Source organism: Balaenoptera acutorostrata, chromosome 14, assembly GCF_949987535.1.
Source record: "Balaenoptera acutorostrata chromosome 14, mBalAcu1.1, whole genome shotgun sequence".
Classification (NCBI taxonomy): Eukaryota; Metazoa; Chordata; class Mammalia; order Artiodactyla; family Balaenopteridae; genus Balaenoptera; species Balaenoptera acutorostrata.
In genome coordinates, this window is record NC_080077.1 from 83099319 (window position 1) to 83121242 (window position 21924).

General features: G+C 40.3%; 1 protein-coding gene across 2 annotated transcripts in view; it reads left to right on the forward strand.

The window, feature by feature from the left end:
* The first annotated feature begins 10974 nt into the window (after window positions 1-10974).
* Window positions 10975-21924, forward strand: part of SLC17A5 (solute carrier family 17 member 5) — a 50333-nt gene continuing 39383 nt past the window's right edge. For both annotated transcript variants that reach the window (XM_057528223.1, XM_057528222.1), the window contains exon 1: window positions 10975-11192. In XM_057528223.1, the coding sequence (XP_057384206.1) occupies window positions 11099-11192 (94 nt within the window). In that variant the 5' untranslated portion in view covers window positions 10975-11098. The remainder of the gene's footprint in view (window positions 11193-21924) is intronic.

A 21924-nucleotide genomic window follows, 5' to 3' on the forward strand; every position in this document is an offset into this window, starting at 1 on the left:
CAATGAAGAGTAGCCCCCACTTGCTGCAACTAGAGAAAGCCCACGCACAGCAACAAAGACCCAACGCAGCCAAAAAAAAAAAAAAAAAAAAAAAAAAACACTAAAAAATGAAAATTCAGCTATCCCTCTACAAAAGGATTGATCATAGCTTCTCTAAAAAGCAGCAAACTCTCATGTGTCATCTTAAATATGGTTGAATTCATATAAAACTTTTAGGAATACAACCATCAGAAAAATAAGTTGCTGCTGTGTTAATTAGCAGGTTATAGTGATGTTGTAACACTTTCTAATATCTGGATCCCATTATCTCAGATTATTTTTTCTGTTATAAAACAACAACAATTAGTTTCTAAGCCAGTACATCCTTCATTAGTCAGAAAATAGGAATGTATATGTGGAGAGAATTCTGACCAAAAGGGATTATCAGGAAGGGCTGACTCAACAGCACCGTGGCTTCACATACTAGTTAGAAGAACAGATTTGAACCTTAATCTTCTCATCTGCCTGAGTCATTCAATTTTGAGTTGCTTTGCATGCAGTTTTAGCTTATTTCTGAAGGTCATCCTGTTTCTTCTTCTTCTTGTGTGATTTTCCCAGTTGATCCACTATCTGCTTCACTGATAATTCACAACATTTGCAAAAATTGATGTAGTTTAAATTCCCTGAAGTTGAAGAGCTAAAACTACGACATATCTTCTAAATTTTTCAGTGTATTTAAATTTTACATATGGGTCTTTTCCAGGCTTTTCACAGAGGCAAAATTACTTATATCTCTTTTTTAAGTGACTGCTTTTTCAGCTTCCCTATAGCAAATCAATGAAAGGAAACTGACAAAGAAAATGCCATATAATTTATAATCAACAACTAACTTTACATATTATATACCTATCATTGAAATGACTTCCAAGACTAAGCAAAATTGTACTCAAAAGTTTTAAGATGCAAGGGTAACATAGGAGATGTAGAAAATCAAGAAAATTATGAAGAAGCACCATCCTCGGATCTGAATTCTAGAAAAGGCAATAAATCTGAATTGTAATAGTGGCTCTCACTGATCTTGGACAAATCACTTCATTCAGTTGCCATGCATTAGTTAAAACGGTTATAATTCCCACGTGTCTGTGGGTATATTACAATAATTACTCAATTGTTAGGTTGAAAAGCACTGAGGAAATTTAAACTCTGCTATAAAAATAATTGAGTGCACATTTTCACATAAACATGACAAAAAACTGTTCACATTTACCTGCCTTATTTTGTTTATATTTTGATCACTGTCTGAGGACATCTGTCAGTACAGCTGCCTGAAGGAAACAGGATATGGGAAAGTATGCCCAGACTGTTCGTTTTTGAAATTCCTTTCTAAAAATATTATCACTCATCCTCTCGAATACATTAATCATATACCACTGGCTCTCTAGAAAATATAAATTAAAAATATGTCCTCTAACTTTCATAATTGTTAGAGAAATATTTATACTTCCCTTGGACAGTAATTAAGAAATATTTCCTTCAAGGTACATTTTACTTATAAACTCCTTGGAGGCAGAAATCATGTTTATTCATCTCATACACTCTCATAGCACCCAGGACAGGCCCTCACACATAATACGAAGCTCCATAAATATTTCTTAAGCTGTTCTGTCTGCTTAGAGCTGGAATGGAAGATAAGTAAGTCAAGGTTCCTCTTCTCAAGGAATGACTCACACACTATAAACCGTCTTAGATAACACGATGTGCTATAATAAAGGTATGGACGATACACACGAAAGCAAGAAAAAGGGAGATTGTCAAGAGATCTTTAAAGAAAGGTGGCATTTTAGTCTAAGGACAAATAAGAACTCACCATGCACAAAAGAAGCAAACAAGGAAAACGTGGTGTGCAGTCCAATGTGTAAAGCACCAAGCGGGTGCAGGAAGCGTGGAAGATAGCTGGAAACTGATGCCAGTCTGTAAGGATCTCGTGTTCTCCACCAAAGAATCTGGATTTTATCTTCTAGACAAGTAGTCTCCAAAGTGGGGTGCACTCACTCCGGAGCATAAGCAAACCAATTCAGGGAAACACCAGAACATCTATTTGTATTTATATTTTCTCATCCTTTTTAATTTTGAGTGTTTGTTGAGTATAATGTGTTTATGTGTGTGTGTGTGTGTGTGTGTGTATAATTTATATAGAAAAAGACACAAGTTGGGTCTATATTCAGAATTTTTACTGATGGAGTACACAATCAAAAACGTGAAGACCCAGGCAATAAGTTACCATTGAAGGGTTTTTTAAAGGCGTAACAGTATCAGACCTATATTATGCAGAGATAGCACTAAGGTATGTGTAGATGATACTTTACCAGGGAATGGAGAAATATTTTTTCCAGCTTTGTTGAGATATTGACCTATAACTTATGTAAGCTTTTAAGGTGTACAATGTGATGATTTAACACATGTATATATTACAAAATTATACCACAGTAAGGTTAGTTAACACCTCCGTCCCCTCATATAATTGTCTCTCTGTGTGCATGAGTGTAGTGATGATATTTAAGATTTACTCTCTTAACTTTCAAATACATAATACAGTATTGTTAATTATAGTCACCGTGCTATACATTAGATCCCTTGAACTTATTGATCTTGTAACTGGGAGTTTGTACCCTTTGACTGACATCGCTCCCATTTTCCTCACCCCACCCCCAGCCCCTGGCAACAAGCATTCTACTCTCTATTTCCGAGTTCAGCTTTTTTAGATTTCACATATAAGTGAGAACACACAATATTTGTCTTTCTCTGTCTGACTTATTTTACTTAGCATAATGTCCTCAAGGTCCATCTATGTTGTCACAAAGGGCAAAATTTCCTTTTTTATATAGGTGAATAATATTTTGTCATATTTTCTTTATCCATTCATTTGTTAATGGACACTCAGTTTGTTTCCATATCTTGGCTATTGTGAATAATGCTGCAGTGAACATGGGAGTGCAGGTATTTCTTTGAGATCCTGACTCCACTTCCTTCAGATGTATATCCAGAAGTGGAACTGCTGGATCATATGGTAGTTCTATTTTTAATTTCTTGAGGAACCTCCATACTGTTTTGCATAGTGGCTGCACCAATTTACATTCCCACCAACAGTGCACAAGGGTCCCCTTTTCTCCAAAGCTTCACCAACATTTGTTAGCTTTTGTCTTTTTGGTAATAGCCATTCTAACAGGTGTGAAGTGATACCTCGTGGTTTTGATTTGCATTTCCCTGATGATTAGTGACGCTGAGCAGCTTTTCATGTACCTGTTCGGCCGTTCATATGTCTTCTTTGGAAAAGAAGTCTATTCAAGTCCTTCACCCATTTTTTAATCAGACCGTTTGGTTCTTATGCTGTTGAATTGTATGCGTTCCTTTATGTATTTTAGGATATTAACCCCTTATCAGACAGATGGTTTGCAAATATTTTCTCCCATTCTTTTTATTCTGCTGATTGTTTCTTTTGCTATGCAGAAGGCTTTTTAGTTTGATGTAGCTCCACTTATTTTTTATTTTGTTGCTTGTGCTTTGAGTGTCATATCCAAAAAATCATTGCCATGACCAATGTCAAGGAGCTTTTTTTCCTATGTTTTCTTCTAAGGGGTTTTACAATTTCAGGTCTCACATTTAAGTCTTTAATGCATTTTGAGTTGATTTTTGTAAATGATATAAGATAGAGGTCCGATTTCACACTTCTGCATGTAGTCGTCCAGTTTTCCCAACACGAGTTATTGAAGATGCTATCCTTGACCCAGTGAATATTATTGGCACCCTTGTCAAATATTAGTTGACCTTATAAGTGTGGGTATTTCTGGGCTCTCAATTCTGTTCCATTGGTCTATGTATCCATTTTTATGCCAGTACTGTTTCAATTACTATAGCTTTGTAATAAAGTTTGAAATCAGGAATTGTGATGCCTGTATTATAAGGAAAATATATTAGAGAGAAACCTTAGACTTAATAGAAATTTTCCTACCAATCCTATCCTTTTAAAATATTTTTACACTCTTTCTTAAATAATTACATTAGATCATTGTTTTAAGTTAGGCTGATCTGTGGTACTTAAAGTTTTAGTGTTTCTCCTTTGCAAAACTCTATTTTCTGAGCAAATATTTTGACTAATATTCTATATAAGTTACAAAGATAATTTGAGGAAAAAAATGATCAGTGGAATTTAACTCACAGAATTCTATGAGGAAAAGGTCTCCAAATGGTGAAATGTTTCTTCATACAAAATAATATGACACAATTTAAAGAAAATAGTTGCTAAATCCTAGAGATTCAAAACCATAAAATGACAAAGAATTCTGAAATTAATCCGAAGAAATCAACTCTCTGATGATCAACTGTCAAGTTTGGCGAAAAAAAAATAAATCAAAACATTGAAAAAAAACTCAATAACCATTATATCTCAATAATCATTATCATTTGTGATTATAATTATTTACTTTAGAGGAAAATCTGGGATAAAGAAAGGATGATTTTATAGGGCCACACTGTTCATCCAAAAATTCCTTTACCAACTTTATTTCTAAATTTAGTGATTCAAATATTTGTCTCTCCATTGAGTTTTTTAATCCCTATATATTCCTACCTACTTGAAATTCTCAGCTTGGTAGTTTCACCATGGCCAACATGATAAAGCACTGTGAAACATGATAAGAACAGTGAAAGAAACATGGTTAGGAACTTCTCAGCTCACAGAGATAAACGAGACTTGGTACCAGCTCCTAGGACACCTACAGTCACAAAAAGGAACTAAAACAGCTGCACAGCCAACTACTAACCATGTAATTCCAGATAGAATGTGATACGTGTTTTAAAAGAGGTATAAGGAAAATCAAAAGGGAGTTCCTCTACACTGTTGGTGGGAATGTAAACTGGTACAGCCACTATGGAGAACAGTATGGAGATTCCTTAAAAAACTAAAAATAGAGCTACCATATGATCCAGCAATCCCACTACTGGGCATATGTCCGGGGAAAACTATAATTTGAAAAGATACATGCATTGCAGCACTGTTTACAATAGCCAAGACATGGAAGCAACCTAAATGTCCATTGACAAATGAATGGATAAAGAAGATGTGGTATATAAATACAATTGACTACTACTCAGCCATAAAAAAAAATGAAATAATTCCATTTGCAGCAACATCGATGGACCTAGAGATTATCATACTAGGTGAAGTAAGTCAGAAAGAGAAAGATAAACATTATATGATATCACTTATATGTGAAGTCTAAAATATGACACAAGTGAAGTTAGTTACAAAACAGAAACAGACTCACAGATATAGAAAACAAATGTATCATTGCCAAAGGGGAAAGGGGGTGGGGGAGGGATAAATTGGGAGTCTGGGATTAGCAGATACAAACTGCTATATATAAAACAGATAAACAACAAGGGAACTATATTCAATATCCTTTAATAAACCATAATGGAAAAGAATATGAAAAAGAATCTGTGTGTGTGTGTGTGTGTATATAACTGAATCACTTTGCTGTACACCAGAAACTAGCACAACATTGTAAATGAACTGTATTTCAAAATAAATAAATAAATAAAGGAGTTCTTAAGATGGGTAAGCTCATTTTCCAAAACAAACTTAATAAAAATGATAATAGCTAACATATATTGAGACTACCCATCATGTACCATGATTTGCATGCATTATCTTATTTATTCCTCATAATAACCCTATGAGTTGTTTAACAATAATAGTTGTTTCTATTATTATCTTCATTTTATAGAGGAAAAAAACAGCTAGATTCTTTTGAACTAGGCACTGCTCAGAAGACACTCTTTTCCCATGCAAACACAAGATTTGGGGGAAAAAAAATAAGTCCTCACATGGTCTACAACTGTGCTGTCCAAAATGGTAGCCCAAGCCACATGTGGTCATTAAACACTTGAAATGTGACTGGCCTTAATGAAGATGTGCTGTAAGTATAAAATACACACCAGGTTTCGAAGAATTAGCACTGAAAAAAATAATGTAACATATCTTATTAAGTGTTTTATATTGATTAGATGTTGAATTGGTAAAATTTTTAGTATATTGGGTTAAAGAATGTATATTATAGAGTTAATTTCACCTTTTTTTGTTTCTTAAGTTTTTAATGAGGCTCCTAGAAAATGTTAAATTACATATATGTCTTGCATTATATTTCTATTGAACAGCACTGGTTTAGAGTGTTGTTAAAGAAAGGAATTATTAACCAAAAAATAAATAACATCAACGACAATCTTCTATGGTAGTGAGCAGGAATTAAATGCCAGATATAAGGAAGAAAAAGGTGTTATCTTACACTTTTTTAAAAAACCTTCTTGAGAAGATTATAAAAGAAAACAAAAACAAAACAAAAGTACCTCCTCTGGGCCTGGAATCAATGACAACATAGTAGCAAGAAGTACACCCAGCACCCATCTTGGCTTCTAATATCATTCACCTTGGAGAAATGGCAGGAGCAGAGACTATACAGGATGAGCTGGGACAGCTTGTAGTACCAGAAAGTAAGGTAGTGCTCAAAAAACACAGCAGGGGGCTTCCCTGGTGGTGCAGTGCTTGAGAATCCGCCTACCAGTGCAGGGAACACGGGTTCAATCCCTGGTCCGGGAAGATCCCACATGCCACAGAGCAACTAAGCTCATGCACCACAACTACTGAGCCTGTGCTCTAGAGCCCATGAGCCACAACTACTGAGCCCACATGCTGCAACTACTGAAGCCCGCGCACCTAGAGCACGTGCTCTGCAGCAAGAGAAGCCACCGCAATGAGAAGCCCGCGCACTGCAATGAAGAGTAGCCCCCGCTGGCCGCAATTAGAGAAAGCCCGCACGTAGCAACACAGATCCAACACAGCCAAAATAAATAAATTAAATAAATAAATAAATTTTTTTTAAAAACACAGCAGGGGCATATAAAAGGGGCACAGGAGCCAACTGAAAGAGCTCCCAATTACCAAAGCTGGAACAATTTGAGCAATAAAATAAATAAAGTGTTGGATTATAACCCAAAGTATAAGATAAATAACCATGAGTCCATACTAATACAAATAAATGATTGAATAAATCAACAAATGGGGGTGGGAGGGAGGGAGAGACTGGGAGTTCAGGATTGACATGTACACACTGCTATATTCAAAAACAGATAACCATGGGAGTTCCCTGGAGGTCCGGTGATTAGGACTCTGTGCTTTCACTGCCGTGACCCAGGTTCAGTCCCTGGTCGGGGAACTAAGATCTTGCAAGCCACGCATCGTAGCCAAAAAAACCCGATAACCAACAAGGACCTACTGTATAGCACAGGGAACTCTGCTCAATTCTCTGTAACAACCTAAATGGGAAAAGATTTTGAAAAAGAATAGATACATGTATATGTATAACTGAATCACTTTGCTGTACACCTGAAACTAACCCAATATTGTTAATCAACTATACTCCAGTACTAAATAAAAATGTAAAAATAAATAAATAAATAAAATTAGAGTCCCTAATTTTAAAAAATATATAAAATAAACAAATGGTGGGAAACAGACACTTTTCCCATACAAAAGAATTCTGCCCCTCAAACAGGTGAAGCATAAAGTCCCTACCCCTCAAGTATAGGCTGCACATACTGAGAGAAAAAAATGGAACGGGAGGGGGAAAAAAAGAGGAACTTGAGGAAAACCCTGACAAACACCATCTTAGGCATGTGATGAAGTTTAACACCACCAGTGATAACCATCAATGATAAGTTATGTTGACAGCATATTCCCTTGAAACTATGTGATGAGGATGGCACTTTACCTCTGTGGTCTTTAACCCCATAACCCCAGTGTAATTATAATAAAAACATCGAACAAATTCAAATTGGGAGCCTTTCTACAAAACCTACCAGTACTCTACAAAACTTTCAAGATCAGCAAAAACAAGGAAGGTCTGAGAAACTGTCAGTCTACAGGAGCCCAATGAGACACAATGCCTAAATACAATATAATGTGGCATCCTGGATGGAATCCTGGGACAGAAAAAGAACATTAGGTAAAAACTAAATAAATCTGAATATAAAGTATGAACTTCCATTAACAATAATCTATCAGGGCTTCCCCGGTCACGCAGTGGTTAAGAATCCACCTGCTAATGCAGGGGTCACGGGTTCGAGCCCTGGTCCAGGAAGATCCCACATGCCGCGGAGCAACTAAGCCCGTGCACCACAACTACTGAGCCTGCGCTCTAGAGCCCGTGAGCCACAACCACTGAAGCCCACGTGCCTAGAGCCCATGCTCCGCAACAAGAGAAGCCACCACAATGAGAAGCCCGCACACTGCAAAGAAGAGTAGCCCCCGCTCAGTGCAACTAGAGAAAGCCCACGCGCAGCAACAAAGACCCAATGCAGCCAAAAATAAATAAGTAAATTTACAAAAAAACAAAAAACAAAAAAACCAATAATCTATCAGGGACTTCCCTGGTGGCACAGTGGTTAGGAATCCACCTGCCAGTGCAGGGGACACGGGTTCGAGCCCTGGTCTGGGAAGATCCCACATGCCGCGGAGCAACTGGGCCCATGTGCCACAACTACTGAGCCCGCATGCCACAACTACTGAAGCCCACGCCTAGAGCTCGTGCTCTGCAACAAGAGAAGCCACCGCAATGAGAAGCCCACGCACCACAAGAGTACCCCAGCTCGCAGCAATTAGAGAAAGCCCACGTGCAGCAATGAAGTCCCAATGCAGTCAAAGATAAATAAATAAATGTATTAAAAAAAAATCTATCAATATTGGCTAATTAGTTGTGATCATGTATCATACTAATGTTAAGACCTTAGCAACAAGTCAAACAAGGCAAAGGGTATGAAAAACTCTGGACTATCTCTACAACTTTTCTGTAAACTTAAAACGTCTAAAATAAAAAGTGTGGGTTTTTTTTTTTAACAGGACCTCCTGTGGTTTGAAATATTTCAAGTGTGTTGGAATCTTTATTCCCTGATTCAAGTCTTTTATAACCTTGCTATTCAAAATGTGGTCACCTGTGAGCTTCCTAACAATACAGAATCTCAGGCCCATCCCAGATATACTAGTCAGGGCCCACCAGAGAAACAGAACCAATAGTGTGTGTGTGTGCGTGCAGGCACATAATAAGAATTACAAGGAAATGGCTAAAAAGAATTATAAGGAAATGGCTCGTGCAATTATGAAGGCTGGCCAGTCTAAATCTGCAGTGTAGCCTGGCAGCCTAGAGACCCATGGTGCAAATGAAGTCTGAAGGCAGTCTGCTAGAGAATCCCCCCTTGCTCAGAGGGCAGGTGTTCTATTCAGGCCTTAGATTAATGGAATAAGGTCTACTCACATTACAGAGGGCAATCTGCTTCACCAATTTAAATGTTAACCTCATCCAAAAGCACCCTCCAAGTAGATACATAAAATTAACTGTCACCGAATACTGTTATCACTTATATGTGGAATCTAAAGAATAAAACAAACAAATGAATATGACAAAACAGAAGTAGACTCACAGATATAGAGGACAAACTAGTGGTTACCAGTGGGGAGAGGGAAGGGCAGAGGGACAAGATAGAGGTAGGGGGTTAAGAGATACAAACTACTATGTATAATATAAATAAGCTACAAGGATACATTGTACAGCACAGGAAATATAACCAATATTTTATAATAACTTTAAATGGAGTATAATCTATAAAAATTTTGAATCACTATGCTGTATACCTGAAACTAATATATTGTAAATCAATTAAACCTCAATTTTTTAGAAATCAATGTAATTTATAATATCATATTAACAAATTAAAAAATAAAAACCAAACAATGATTTTTTTAAAGTTTTTAATTAACTGTCATACCACACCTGATAAATCTGAACCTGAATTTTAAAAGGAACTGCCTGGTGATTTCCCACATTCAAGTGTAAGAGGCCTTGCTCTACAAGATTCCTGAAGGGCCAGAATCCTCCTCGGACAGTTTAAATCTCATACATGATCATTTCAGTAACTCAGAAACAAGGCTTGATTTGTCCTCCTTGCAACGTGATGACCTTGCTAGCATTTACCGATCTGGAGGTTACGGATGCCTCCAGCAGTCGCTGCCACCCTCCCCTCCGGACAAGGCTTGACCCTCTCATTTGTTCCCACGTGGACCTCACCAAGCCTCTGACCTGGCTGATTTAACTGCTGGCTTGTGGGTTTCTTCCCTGCTGCAATGAACTCCCCCAGGGCACCTACCGTATCTCATTTTCCCCTTCATCTCCAGTTCTTTATTACCCACAGACAACTGCCTGTGGCCAGAAGAGGTCTGTCCCACTCCCACCCCCTCCCCGCAAGGCCAGGCTAGTGCATTTTCCTAGCGCTTCTACCTTAGAGTCAGCAGATGCCAGGAGAACCTGTTCGATTTAGACCTGTGGAGACATACGTCAGATGATTCTACAGAGTGAACCATATGAAACTGCTGATACTGGGTTATTTTGACCTACAAAGTAGGCAATTAACATAGGACTCAACAATATGTTTCTATTGCCCGTTTTTCCGCCTCAAAGGGTATCCTGGAGACAATATGCTGTCACGGGCAGACAGTACCAGGGTTGCTAATATTCACGGCAATTTACTACTATAACTGAACGTCAAATACAAAACATCCACTCCAAGTTCGGTCCAAGCCCTCCCGTCAATTATGCACGATGTAAGCCCCTGCCGCCCGCCTCAAGGTTCCCAGTCACCCCTGCTCCCTGAGCTCCTTGTAAAGGGAGCGCCAGGGAGGGGAACGCTGGTCCTTCGAACACCAGCGACCCGGCGCGCCGGCTACCCAGGCGTCCACCGCGCCGCGGCGAGCCCGGACGCCCGGAGCCCGCCGTCCACACCCAACCGGCTGCCGAGTAGCCGGAACCCAAGATGGCGACAGGGGCGGAGTCTGCGTAGCCGCCCCTGGGCGGGGCCCGAGGCAAGACGTGGCCGAGGGGCGGTGCCAGGCCGGGGGCGGTGCTAGCGGCCCAGCTCGGCGCGGCCACCTCGGCCCGGGGGGGGGGTCTGCGGCTGTTCAGTCTGAGTTTTCTTCTCCGCTGGGTGGTTGGTGCCGCCGCTCCTTGGAGGCGTCATGAAGTCCCCGGTTCCGGACCTGGCCCCGAGCGACGGCGAGGAGGGCGAGGACCGCACGCCTCTCTTGCAGCGCGCCCCGCGGGCGGAAACCGGTGAGCAGCTGCGAGAACCAGGGGCTTTGGGCGGGAGGCGGTCCCAAGGTAGAGGGTGTCCAGAGCTGCTTAAGCGCGAGGGGACTGAGAACGGGGAGCCCATTCAGGACCCCACTCAGCCCCCGCCTTCTCGGGTGCCCAAGAAGCAGCTCTGGGGCCCGGGAGGCGGACTGGACCGTGAGGCCGGGCCGGGTCGGGCGGAGGCTCGGGCGGGATCTCTGCAGGTGCAGCCCCGGGGACCTCGGCAGGTGCAGCCCCGGGGGCTTCGGCAGGTACAGCCCCGGGGGCCTCGGCAGGTGCAGCCGGCGGGCCCGAGCGGGGAGCTGCTGGGCGCCGGCGGCGCTGGGCTCCCGGCGATTTTCGGTAGTATTGAGCCGGGGACCCTGTGGAAGAACGAACTGGGGGAGAATCTTGAAATCAATGGGCAGAGGGCGGAGGGGAGGACCCCCTAGAAGAGCGAACTGGGGAGAAACCTGCAATTGAAGGACAGAGGGCGGGACGGAGCCGCGGGCTCTTCCTCCGTGTCACTGCCAGGTTGCCACAGCTGCTCGCCCTCTAGCACGTGATCTGGTAGCCAGCTCCCTGGGCGTGAAGAGGAGACACAGAAAAGGACTGAGGTTAACATTTGTGAGTATGCGGAGGAAAATTATTGGATAACCCAGCGAATATCTTGAAATTGTGCAGTAAGAGATTAAAAGTACTGCATACATCTTTTTTTCCCTGTGTAGCTGTCTACGATTAAGTTTCAGCAGTCTACGACTTAAGTTAGGAAACAGGTTATCGTCAAGATAGGCTATTGATAGAGCACTAAGATAATTTGAACAAAGTCTTGCAACAAATGGAAAAGGAGTTACTTCACAATGCATCTTCCCTGAATTTGGGGAAATTAAAATATTTTGCTCTACTTCTTTAAAACAAATTAAAACTAAAGAATAAATCAGTTTGCATGCATTATATAGTTTCAAAGATGTGTGCATGAGAAACAGAGTTGAATTCGAAATTTGACTTTTCCTGACCAAGAACAGTACAATCCTGTGGTATCTTCTAAATTTGTTTTTATCATTACCAGATGGTGGCAGTAGAGGTGGTAACATTATAGCTCTATCTGGCAACTGGGAGCTTATTTTTGTGGGCGCTCAATGTAAACACTGTACCATAGTGCCATTTTACCTGGAAGTCAGACTTAGTTCCATAAACTGATCTTTTTCTATGGCATATGAGTTAGATTTCTATAATCCTCTTCTGCAAAATAATCTAGTTTGTAAATACAGAAATAATAAAGATATTCCCTAGAGACTACTATATTCTGTTGCAATTGGGAAACATATATAAATATAATCAAATTTTAGCTCAAATGTTAAACGTCATTAGTTGTCAGGAAAATGCAGATTAAAACCGCAGTGAGCCATTACACACTTACTAGAATGGCTAAAGTTAAAATGGCTGAAGATACCAAATATTGGCCAACATACGGAATAACTAGAACTCTCATATTTTGCTTGTAAGAGTGTAAAATGGTACAACTACTTTGGAAAACTGGCAATCTATTTTAAAGTTAAACATACATTACCATAATACCAGACAATGTTTATAGCAGCTTTAATTCATAATAGTAAAAAACTGGAAACAACGTATCCATCAGTTCATCAGCAGGTGAATGGATAAACAAATTGTGGTATATTCATGCATACTCAGTGATATTATAAAAAGAAATTACTGATACATATAACAACGTGGATAGATCTCAGACACAAAAGAAACCACCGTATTAATGCATGACTCCATCAGTCTGAAGTTCTAAACAAGCAGAACTAATCTGTAATAACAGGAAGCAGATCAGTGGTTGCCTGGAAGCTACAGGCAGGAAAGAACTGCCTGCAGAGGCACTAGGGTACTTTCTGGGGTACAAGATGCAGATGGAAAAGTTCTGCAGCTTGACTAGGATTGACAGATGTATACATTTGTCAAAGTTCACCAAACTGTACGCTTGAAATGGGAGCATTTTATTGTATGTAAAATATACCTCAATAAAGTAGATTGAAAAAGAAAAAAATTAACTCATTCCTTTTAAAAACAATCCCTGCTTGATTCATGGGTTGAGTGTATTGATCTTAGCCCTGGTCCTCGTGCCTTGAGGTGGCTGTCTTCATTATAACCATTTTCCTTCTTATTTTTACTCTTTACATACCACTGGAGGGCAAAAGTGAAGTAAAAATAGCAGCAACACATTTTTTTTTTTTGCTATTTAAAATCTGATAAGGGTTTTAGAGAAGAGGAGCCTGCCGTTATAGGGTATTGCATTAGTCAACAATATTTTAAATTAAGCTCTGTGTCTGGGGTGCTGGGAGTAGAAGGACAAGAGAGGAGCACCAGGAGAAGGGAATGGGGAAAACAAAGATGGATGTAACAGCTTTATAAGAGGTACCAGGTATTACCTCATTTTCTCGCAGTAGTGCCCTTTGCCCTAGCTTTAGTAATAATATTACCATGTACATCTAATAGGAGAAACACGATGACCATTATATTTTATATATGTTTTTATTTAATAATATATATTATTATATTATTATATATTATATATATTATTATATATAATATATATAATATATTATATTATTATATTATATTATAATTATATATATTATATATGTAATATAATAAATAATATATATTATTTATTTTCATTTAGTTATATTTTTTATTTAAGTTATGTTCTATATGTTTACTTTGCACATTTCAGAAAGTGTAGGTGTTTAAAAAAAAACAGAAAACAAAAAAAAAACACTTTCCATCCAGAATTAGTTTTTTTTAAGTTTTGGTGCCTGAAGGTAGAAATCTTCAGCAGACCTTAAAACCTCTCTTTCTATATGTTTGCATATGTTTTACTTATCTTTTATGTTTGTTTCTGGAACAAACCTCTATGAAATCAGCTGTACCTTATCTATGCCTATGTGTATAGTTTTATTTTTCAGAAGAGAAAAGCTGATAAAATGTTAGTCATAAAATTTTACAGCAGTTAAAAGACCTTAGAGACTAACTCCTATCAGGTGGGCATCATTTTATATGTAAACAACTGAGGGCCAGAGAGGTTAAGTTCCCAAGATTGCTGTAGCCATATTAAGGACTAACCAGCGTTCTTCTAGCTTTTAGTCCCATCCTCCTTCCTCGTCACAACACTGCCACAATTGTGTTATGTTTGAGAAATTCCTATTTGCAAAATGCTTAATCATTTTTGTTGAATCCTTCACAAATTTGAAAGTTCCCTGCTCCATCATGAATAAGAGGACATGGTTTTGTGTTATGTGTTATGCTTTATTGAGAGAGCTAAAATTAAAGTATGTTTCTATAGTGTTAAGAATTAATACATCTCAGGGACTTCCCTGGTGGTGCAGTGCTTAAGAATCTGCCTGACAATGCAGGGGCCAAGGGTTCAAGCACTGGTCCGGGAAGATCCCACGTGCCGCAGAGCAACTAAGCCCGTGGGCCACGACTACTGAGCCTGCACTCTACAGCCTGCGAGCCACAACTACTGAGCCCATGTGCTACAACTACTGCAGCCCGCGTGCCTAGAGCCCGTTCTCTGCAACAAAGACAAGCGACCACAATGAGAAGCCTGTGCACTGCAATGAAGAGTAGCCCCCAGTCGCCGCAACGAGAGAAAGCCCGTGTGCAGCAACAAAGACCCAATGCAGCCAAAAATAAATAAATAAATTTATTTTTAAAAAAAAAAAAGAATATGTCTCGGTTTGACAGAACACAACAGAATTCTCAGTAACCTGTCAGTAACCTGACTGGTTTGCTTTTCGAGCATTTGGTTTTACGTAGCCAGGTAGATTTCCGAGATGCACACCAAAGTGATGGGGGACATCCATGTTGCTGCAAATGACATTATTTCATTCTTTTTTTTTTTTTTAATTTATTTATTTTTGGCTGTGTTGGGTCTTCGTTTCTGTGCAAGGGCTTTCTCTAGTTGTGGCAAGTGGGGTCCACTCTTCATCGCGGTGCGCGGGCCCCTCACTATCGCGGCCTCTCTTATTGCAGAGCACAGGCTCCAGACGCGCAGGCTCAGTAGTTGTGGCTCACAGGCCCAGTTGCTCTGTGGCATGTGGGATCTTCCCAGACCAGGGCTCGAACCCGTGTCCCCTGCATTGGCAGGCAGATTCTCAACCACTGCGCCACCAGGGAAGCCCTATTTCATTCTTTTTTATGGCTGAGTAATATTCCATTGTCTATATGTACCACATCTTCTTTATCAATTCATCTGTCGATGGACATTTAGGTTGCTTCCATGTCCTGGCTATTGTAAATAGTGCTACAGTGAACACTGGGTGCATATGTCTTTTCTAATTATGGTTTTCCCCAGATATATGCCCAGGAGTGGGATTGCTGGATCATATGGTAGCTCTATTTTTAGTTTTTTAAGGAACCTCCGTACTGTTCTCCATAGTGGCTGTACCAGTTTACATTCCTACCTACCAACAGTGTAGGAGGGTTCCCTTTTCTCCACACCCTCTCCAGCATTCACTGTTTGTAGACTTTCTGATGATGGCTATTCTGACTGGTGTGAGGTGATACCTCATTGTAGTTTTGATTTGCATTTCTCTAATAATTAGTGATGTTGAGCATCTTTTCATGTGTTTCTTGGTCATCTGTATGTCTTCTTTGGAGAAATGTCTATTTAGATCTTCTGCCCATTTTTTGATTGGGTTGTTTATTTTTTTGATATTGAGCTGCATACGCTGTTTGTATATTTTGGAGATTAATCCCTTGTCGGTTGCTTCGTTTGCAAATATTTTCTCCCATTTTGAGGGTTGTCTTTTCATTTCGTTTATGGTTTCCTTTGCTGTGCAAAATCTTTTAAGTTTAATTAGGTCCCCTTTGTTTTCTTTGTTTTTATTTTCATTACTCTAGGAGGTGGATCAAAAAAGATATTGCTGCGATTTATGTCAAAGAGTGTTCTGCCTATGTTTTCCTCTAAGAGTTTTATTGTGTCCAGCCTTACATCTAGGTATTTAATCCATTTTGAGTTTATTTTTGTGTATGGTGTGAGGGAGTGTTCTAATTTCATTCTTTTACATGTAGCTGTCCAGTTTTCCCAGCACCACTTATTGAAGAGACTCTCTTTTTTCCATTGTATATTCTTGCTTCCTTTGTCATAGAGTAGGTGACCATAGGTGTGTGGGTTTATCTCTGGACTTTCTATCCTGTTCCATTGATCTATATTTCTGTTTTTGTGCCAGTACCATACTGTCTTGATGACTGTAGCTTTGTAGTATAGTCCAAAGTCAGGGAGCCTGATTCCTCCAGCCTAGAGATTGTCATACTGAGTGAAGTAAGTCAGACAGAGAAAGACAAATATGATATGATATCGCTCATATGTGGACTCTTAAAAAGAAAGGGGGTGGGGGGGTACAAATGAACTTATCTACAAAACTTATCTATAAAACAGAAATAGAGTTACAGATGTAGAAAACAAACTTATGGTTACAAGGGGTAAGGGGGAGAGTGATAAATTGGAAGATTGAGATTGACATATACACACTACTATATATAAAATAGATAACCAATAAGGACCTACTGTATAGCACAGGGAACTCTGCTTAGTGCTCTGTAATGGCCTATATGGGAAAAGAATCTTAAAAAGAATGGATATATATATATAACAGATTCACATTGCTGTACACCTGAAAATAACACAACATTATTAATCAACTATACTCCAATAAAAATTAAAAACGAAAACAAAAAAACAAAGTGATGAGGGAAGGGCGGCTCAATACTGGTAAACCACAGGAAGTGTATAGATTCTTCTGCCGAATTTAGGTAGGAGGGAGGAGGGAATTAGGCACACACATAAAAATTCCCACACATTCCTCACACTTTCCACCAGTTGAAGGTTTACTTTTGTATGAATGAGATGTGTCTTGTATTTGATTCAATGGATTTTCAAAATACCGTTGCACCAAGATGTGCTCATTCATGTTACGAAAAATCAGTTTTCGGTCTCCTAAGACATTTCTTTGTGCTTAAAGGCAGAACATGGGTCTGGAGGCAGGGTGCCTAATTGCCGATCCTAGTTCTGCTGCCTAACCTAACCTCTCTGTGCCTGTAAATCAGGGGAAATAACGCACCTAATTTATAGGGTTATTGTGAGGATTCAATAAGCTAATAGAAAGTGCTTGGAATAGAGTTTGGCATATAGTAAGTGTTAATTACCGTTATTATCATTATCATCATCATCAGCGAAGACTGGATTTTGCATTCCTCAGAGAAGCTGGCACTGCAAAATAAGGGCCCCATTCTGCATGTCACACTCTGTTGGAACTTGTGATTTTCTAGCTTATCATGGTACATCCTCTGCTTTATTTCATTTTTTGTTTCGTTTTTTACCTCTACTGTTCTTTTGGGGTGGGAGGCAGATGGTTACATTCAAGGTTCAGTTACATAAGCGTTGTGTTTCACAAATGTAATTTGTGCGTAAATATAGTCTTAAGTATAAGGTATGGAGCGCTGGTAGACAGCAACCGTATTACAGAAGGAAGGGAAATGGCCTTGGGTCATGTGACAATCAATGTTAATATTAAAGTAACTGAGTCCATTTTAATGGAATTTGGTGTTTTCTTGTAAATGGGTATTATTTTGGGAGCTAGGAATACATAAGGATTTATCAGGAACGAATTACCCATAAGGCAGGCTAAGACCAGTTAAATATTACCCTGTTTAAAAGCAAAACTTATTTTGTCCGTTTAGATAGGAAATCTTTTTTAATGCAGTTCCCTGGTCAAGGGGCTCACTAGTCCAGGCCCCCTCCTCTAGAGAAAGTCATCGTCTTTGCATAGGTCAGTGCCCCCCCGACTGTGGATTTCCGCCTCAGTCTCAGCCCTTCACTGCTCAGTACTTCCTTGCTCCTCCCCACTGCCAGACCCTCCCACAATGAATAAAGGCTGGACATCCTCAGCTTTTCACCAGCCTTCCCTCGCCTCAGGCACCTCCTTGCTGCAACAGAAACCTGGCCTTCTGGGCACGCCACTCCCACTCCTCCCTGCTGTCTCAAGGGATGATTTTCTGTTATCTTGTAGCAGTTGGTGGGATCGACTCTTCCTTACTCCACATTGATGCTTCCAGACAATCATCCCTCCACTCTCAATGCCATTAGGCTAGGCTACTTTCCCCTACATGGTTTTCTCCTCTGCCCACTTCCCAGCACTTTGCTTCAGTCGTCATAGGCTTTACCACCTGACACACCTCCATCTTCTACACTCTAATTCCCACCATTATCTTGAGTGACTCCTCATCCAGCACCATGTCCCCTCAACTTCTCAGACTCCTACGTGTCTGATGACTTCCTTCCCTCCTCAGTCACCCCTTGGACCTCGTCATCTCCCATAACTGCTTTAACCACAACTAGAATTCCTTCCTACCTGCCTGTGTAACTGCTCCACTTCGACCACGCTCATTTCATCTGGACCTTCCACCCACTGACCCCTCATCTTTTTATGGAAGAGTTCACACATATACAAAAGTAGAGAGAAGATCTGTCTGTTTTATCTATTGTCAAGAGAACTTCATAGGTAGAATTGTGAAGTTCCAGCAGGAAACACCTCTCCGCTTTTAAGCCCCCTAAATATTTGTATGCCAACTCTCCCAGACACTGCTCTAGGCATTGAAGGTATACAGCAGTGAACAAAACAGAACCAAAGCTCCTGCCCTCCCTGAGCGTTTATATTCTAGTGTGCATTTTCCTAAACCATTAGCCCTCCCCATTTTACTTGCTCCTTGGGTCAGAATCACAGTCCGACACTTTTATTTTCTTGTCAGCACTCTAAATTCCCTGCCTTGTCACCACACCGTCTCAGTGCCAACTGTCTTCTTGCCTGGTGCTTGCCTCTGCGCACAGGCAAGTCGTGCTTCAAGGTCACACGCAAGGGCAGGTTGCGCCTACCAGTTTTGGGTGGGTGTCCACTCGCTCAGCAATTCTGCATGTTTCACTGGGAACTTAGCACCCGCTTCAACAGCTTCTTCACTTCTTTTTTCAACTTCTGATTTCTCACAAATGAGAAACAACCTTGATCCGTAACAAATTACCTCAATTCCTAGTGTCCAGGAAGAGCAATCATAATAGCAACAATTCACAGTTATTGAAGGCATATTATGTGCTAAGCACTGTTCTAAGTATTTTACATGTACCACCTCAACTAATCTTTATAACCCTAATATAGGCAAAGCACTTAGACTGATATCGAGCACATCGGGCTCAATAACTATTACCTATTGGGGGTTTTTTTTTAACATCTTTATTGGAGTATAATTGCTTTACAATGGTGTGTTAGTTTCTGCTTTATAACAACGTGAATCAGTTATACATATACATATGTCCCCATATCCCCTCCCTCTTGCATCTCCCTCTCACCCTCCCTATCCCACCCCTCTGGGTGGCTCAAAGCACCGAGCTGATCTCCCTGTGCTATGCGGCTGCTTCCCACTAGCTATCTATTTCACATTTGGTAGTGTATATAAGTCCATGCCACTCTCTGACTTGGTCCCAGCTTACCCTTCCCCCTCCTCGTGTCCTCAAGTCCATTCTCTACGTCTGTGTCTTTATTCCTGTCCTGCCCCTATTACCTATTGTTTTTGTTATTAAATTCAGTGCCCAGCGTCCCACTCTGAGTTACTGCAGCACCATAGTGCAGCCCCATAAGATCATTTGCTGTTTCCTGCTCCTTCTGTGCTTGCTTTCCATACTTCTGCACCTGCCACTGCCTCTCCTTGCATCGCTCTCCTTCCTCGAACCTGCCGGTGGCTTCCTGCTTATTGATGAAGGTTCAGTGCAAGTGTTCTTTCTCCCAGAGGCCTTCCTTGACCATCCCCTACCCCACACACAGCACATTTATGTCACTCTTTTGTCCCGTGTTACACACATATGTGTATTGTAGCCGTTTATCTCGTTGGTATAACTTTTTCCAGGATAAACGGGAAAGGAACTCACTTTTACTGACTGCCCTTCAGTATTTCATCTAATGCACACACAACCCAGTGAGGTGGGTGGTGGTCACCTCATTTGGGAGCTGAGAAACCTGATAATGAAAACTATTAACTAACTTCCCCAAAGACATACAGCCAGTGAAAATCAGAGCTGAGCTCCATCACCAGGTCGGCTTCAATCTAAATCAGCCTCTGTTCTTTCAGCTACGCCCACTCCACATTCCTAAGTTTAAACCATGTTTTAGAAGCTGATGTTTGTTTTGATGGGTGCTCCGTTCATTACGCAAGCATGGTTTTGCTTTGAACTTGATTTCAGTGTGGCGGGTGCCGGATGAATGTTCTCTCCCCTCATCACGCAAGCACGCTTTTCTTGGACCAATTTCAAACACTGGCCAAATTCACAGGCACATTTTGCTCTATCACCATACTTTCTTGAAACAAAATCTTTCTGACTGATTTGTAATCAACAATCATTTTTTAAAACTAGTAACCCCTTATTTGTAATGTTCTTAAAATCTCATAGTCGTATACTTCATGACTTCTGTGTTGGCTTTTTCTTTTCTGATTATTGACTGTGCCCCCAAAAGTTAACGTTGCTGGATCCATAACTTCTAGGTCAGATTTCCAAGTAGTATCACTAGTAATTTGAAATCATTTTACTCACCCTTCCTCCACTTCCCAAGCTTCTACCCCTACCTACATGATATTCACATGGTAAGGTCCTAATAAATTATCATGTGGGGAGAAACTGATAACATACGGTAAAATACGGCAACTCAAATAAGGATAGAATGGAGTGATAACAATACAAGTCAGAGTAGCAAAAATAAAGTTGTTTAGAGTAAGAGCATTGCTGGTAACTTTGTCCCTCCCTTTCACTAACCCCCATGTCCAGTGTGTTGGTATGGCCTGTCAGTTCTGCCTTTAAAGTTATCTCAAATCCACGCATTTCTCTCCATTGCCTGGGCTTTACTCTACTTTAAGCCACCATCACCTCTTTCCTGGAAACTTACAATAATCCCTTGAGTGATCTCCCTGAGTCTACATCCCTCACCACCGTTCACACTTCTGCCCCTTTGTCATCTCCACACAGCAACCAGAGAAGCTCTTTAAACCGTAAATCACATTTTGTCACTCCTCTGCTGAAGCAGATAATGAACTTTGTATATAGTACCTTGGCAAAGCAGACAGTACATTAATCTGGATTTTTCTTGCTCCAAATTACCCAGAGTAACACATTTTAATTGCCCAAATTTGGAAAGATTATGACTTCTCTGTATATTCTTGTCCAACACAGAGCAATGATAAAGAAAATGTGCTCGCCTATAAAACATGCCTTGCATTCTGCAACGGTCCTTAACTAGACAGTTGCCTTTTTGCTTGCGGCAGAGAGCCAGTGTGTCTAGATTTAGGTAACAGAGGCAGCGTGAATGAAGCTTTAGAAATACAGTTTTCACAGGTCTGGATCGAACTGTGGCAGTGGTGTCATAGTTCTAATACCAGCTGTACTGCTGAAAAGGGAGCCAAGAATACCAAATGAAAAGTTGTCTGTTAAAAGATGTCAGTCTTGCACAGAGGAAAAATTGATAGCAGTTGTGAAGTGTATGAGTGCTTGTAGAAAAGTGAGTTGGATCACAGTATATTAATATACACCTAAATACAGTTGTGCTGTATTCATTAAAGCTTCGATCTGAATCTGTACCAAGACCGTTGTACTCTGAGAAATGTGTCCTTGTGTGAGGTTAGGTCA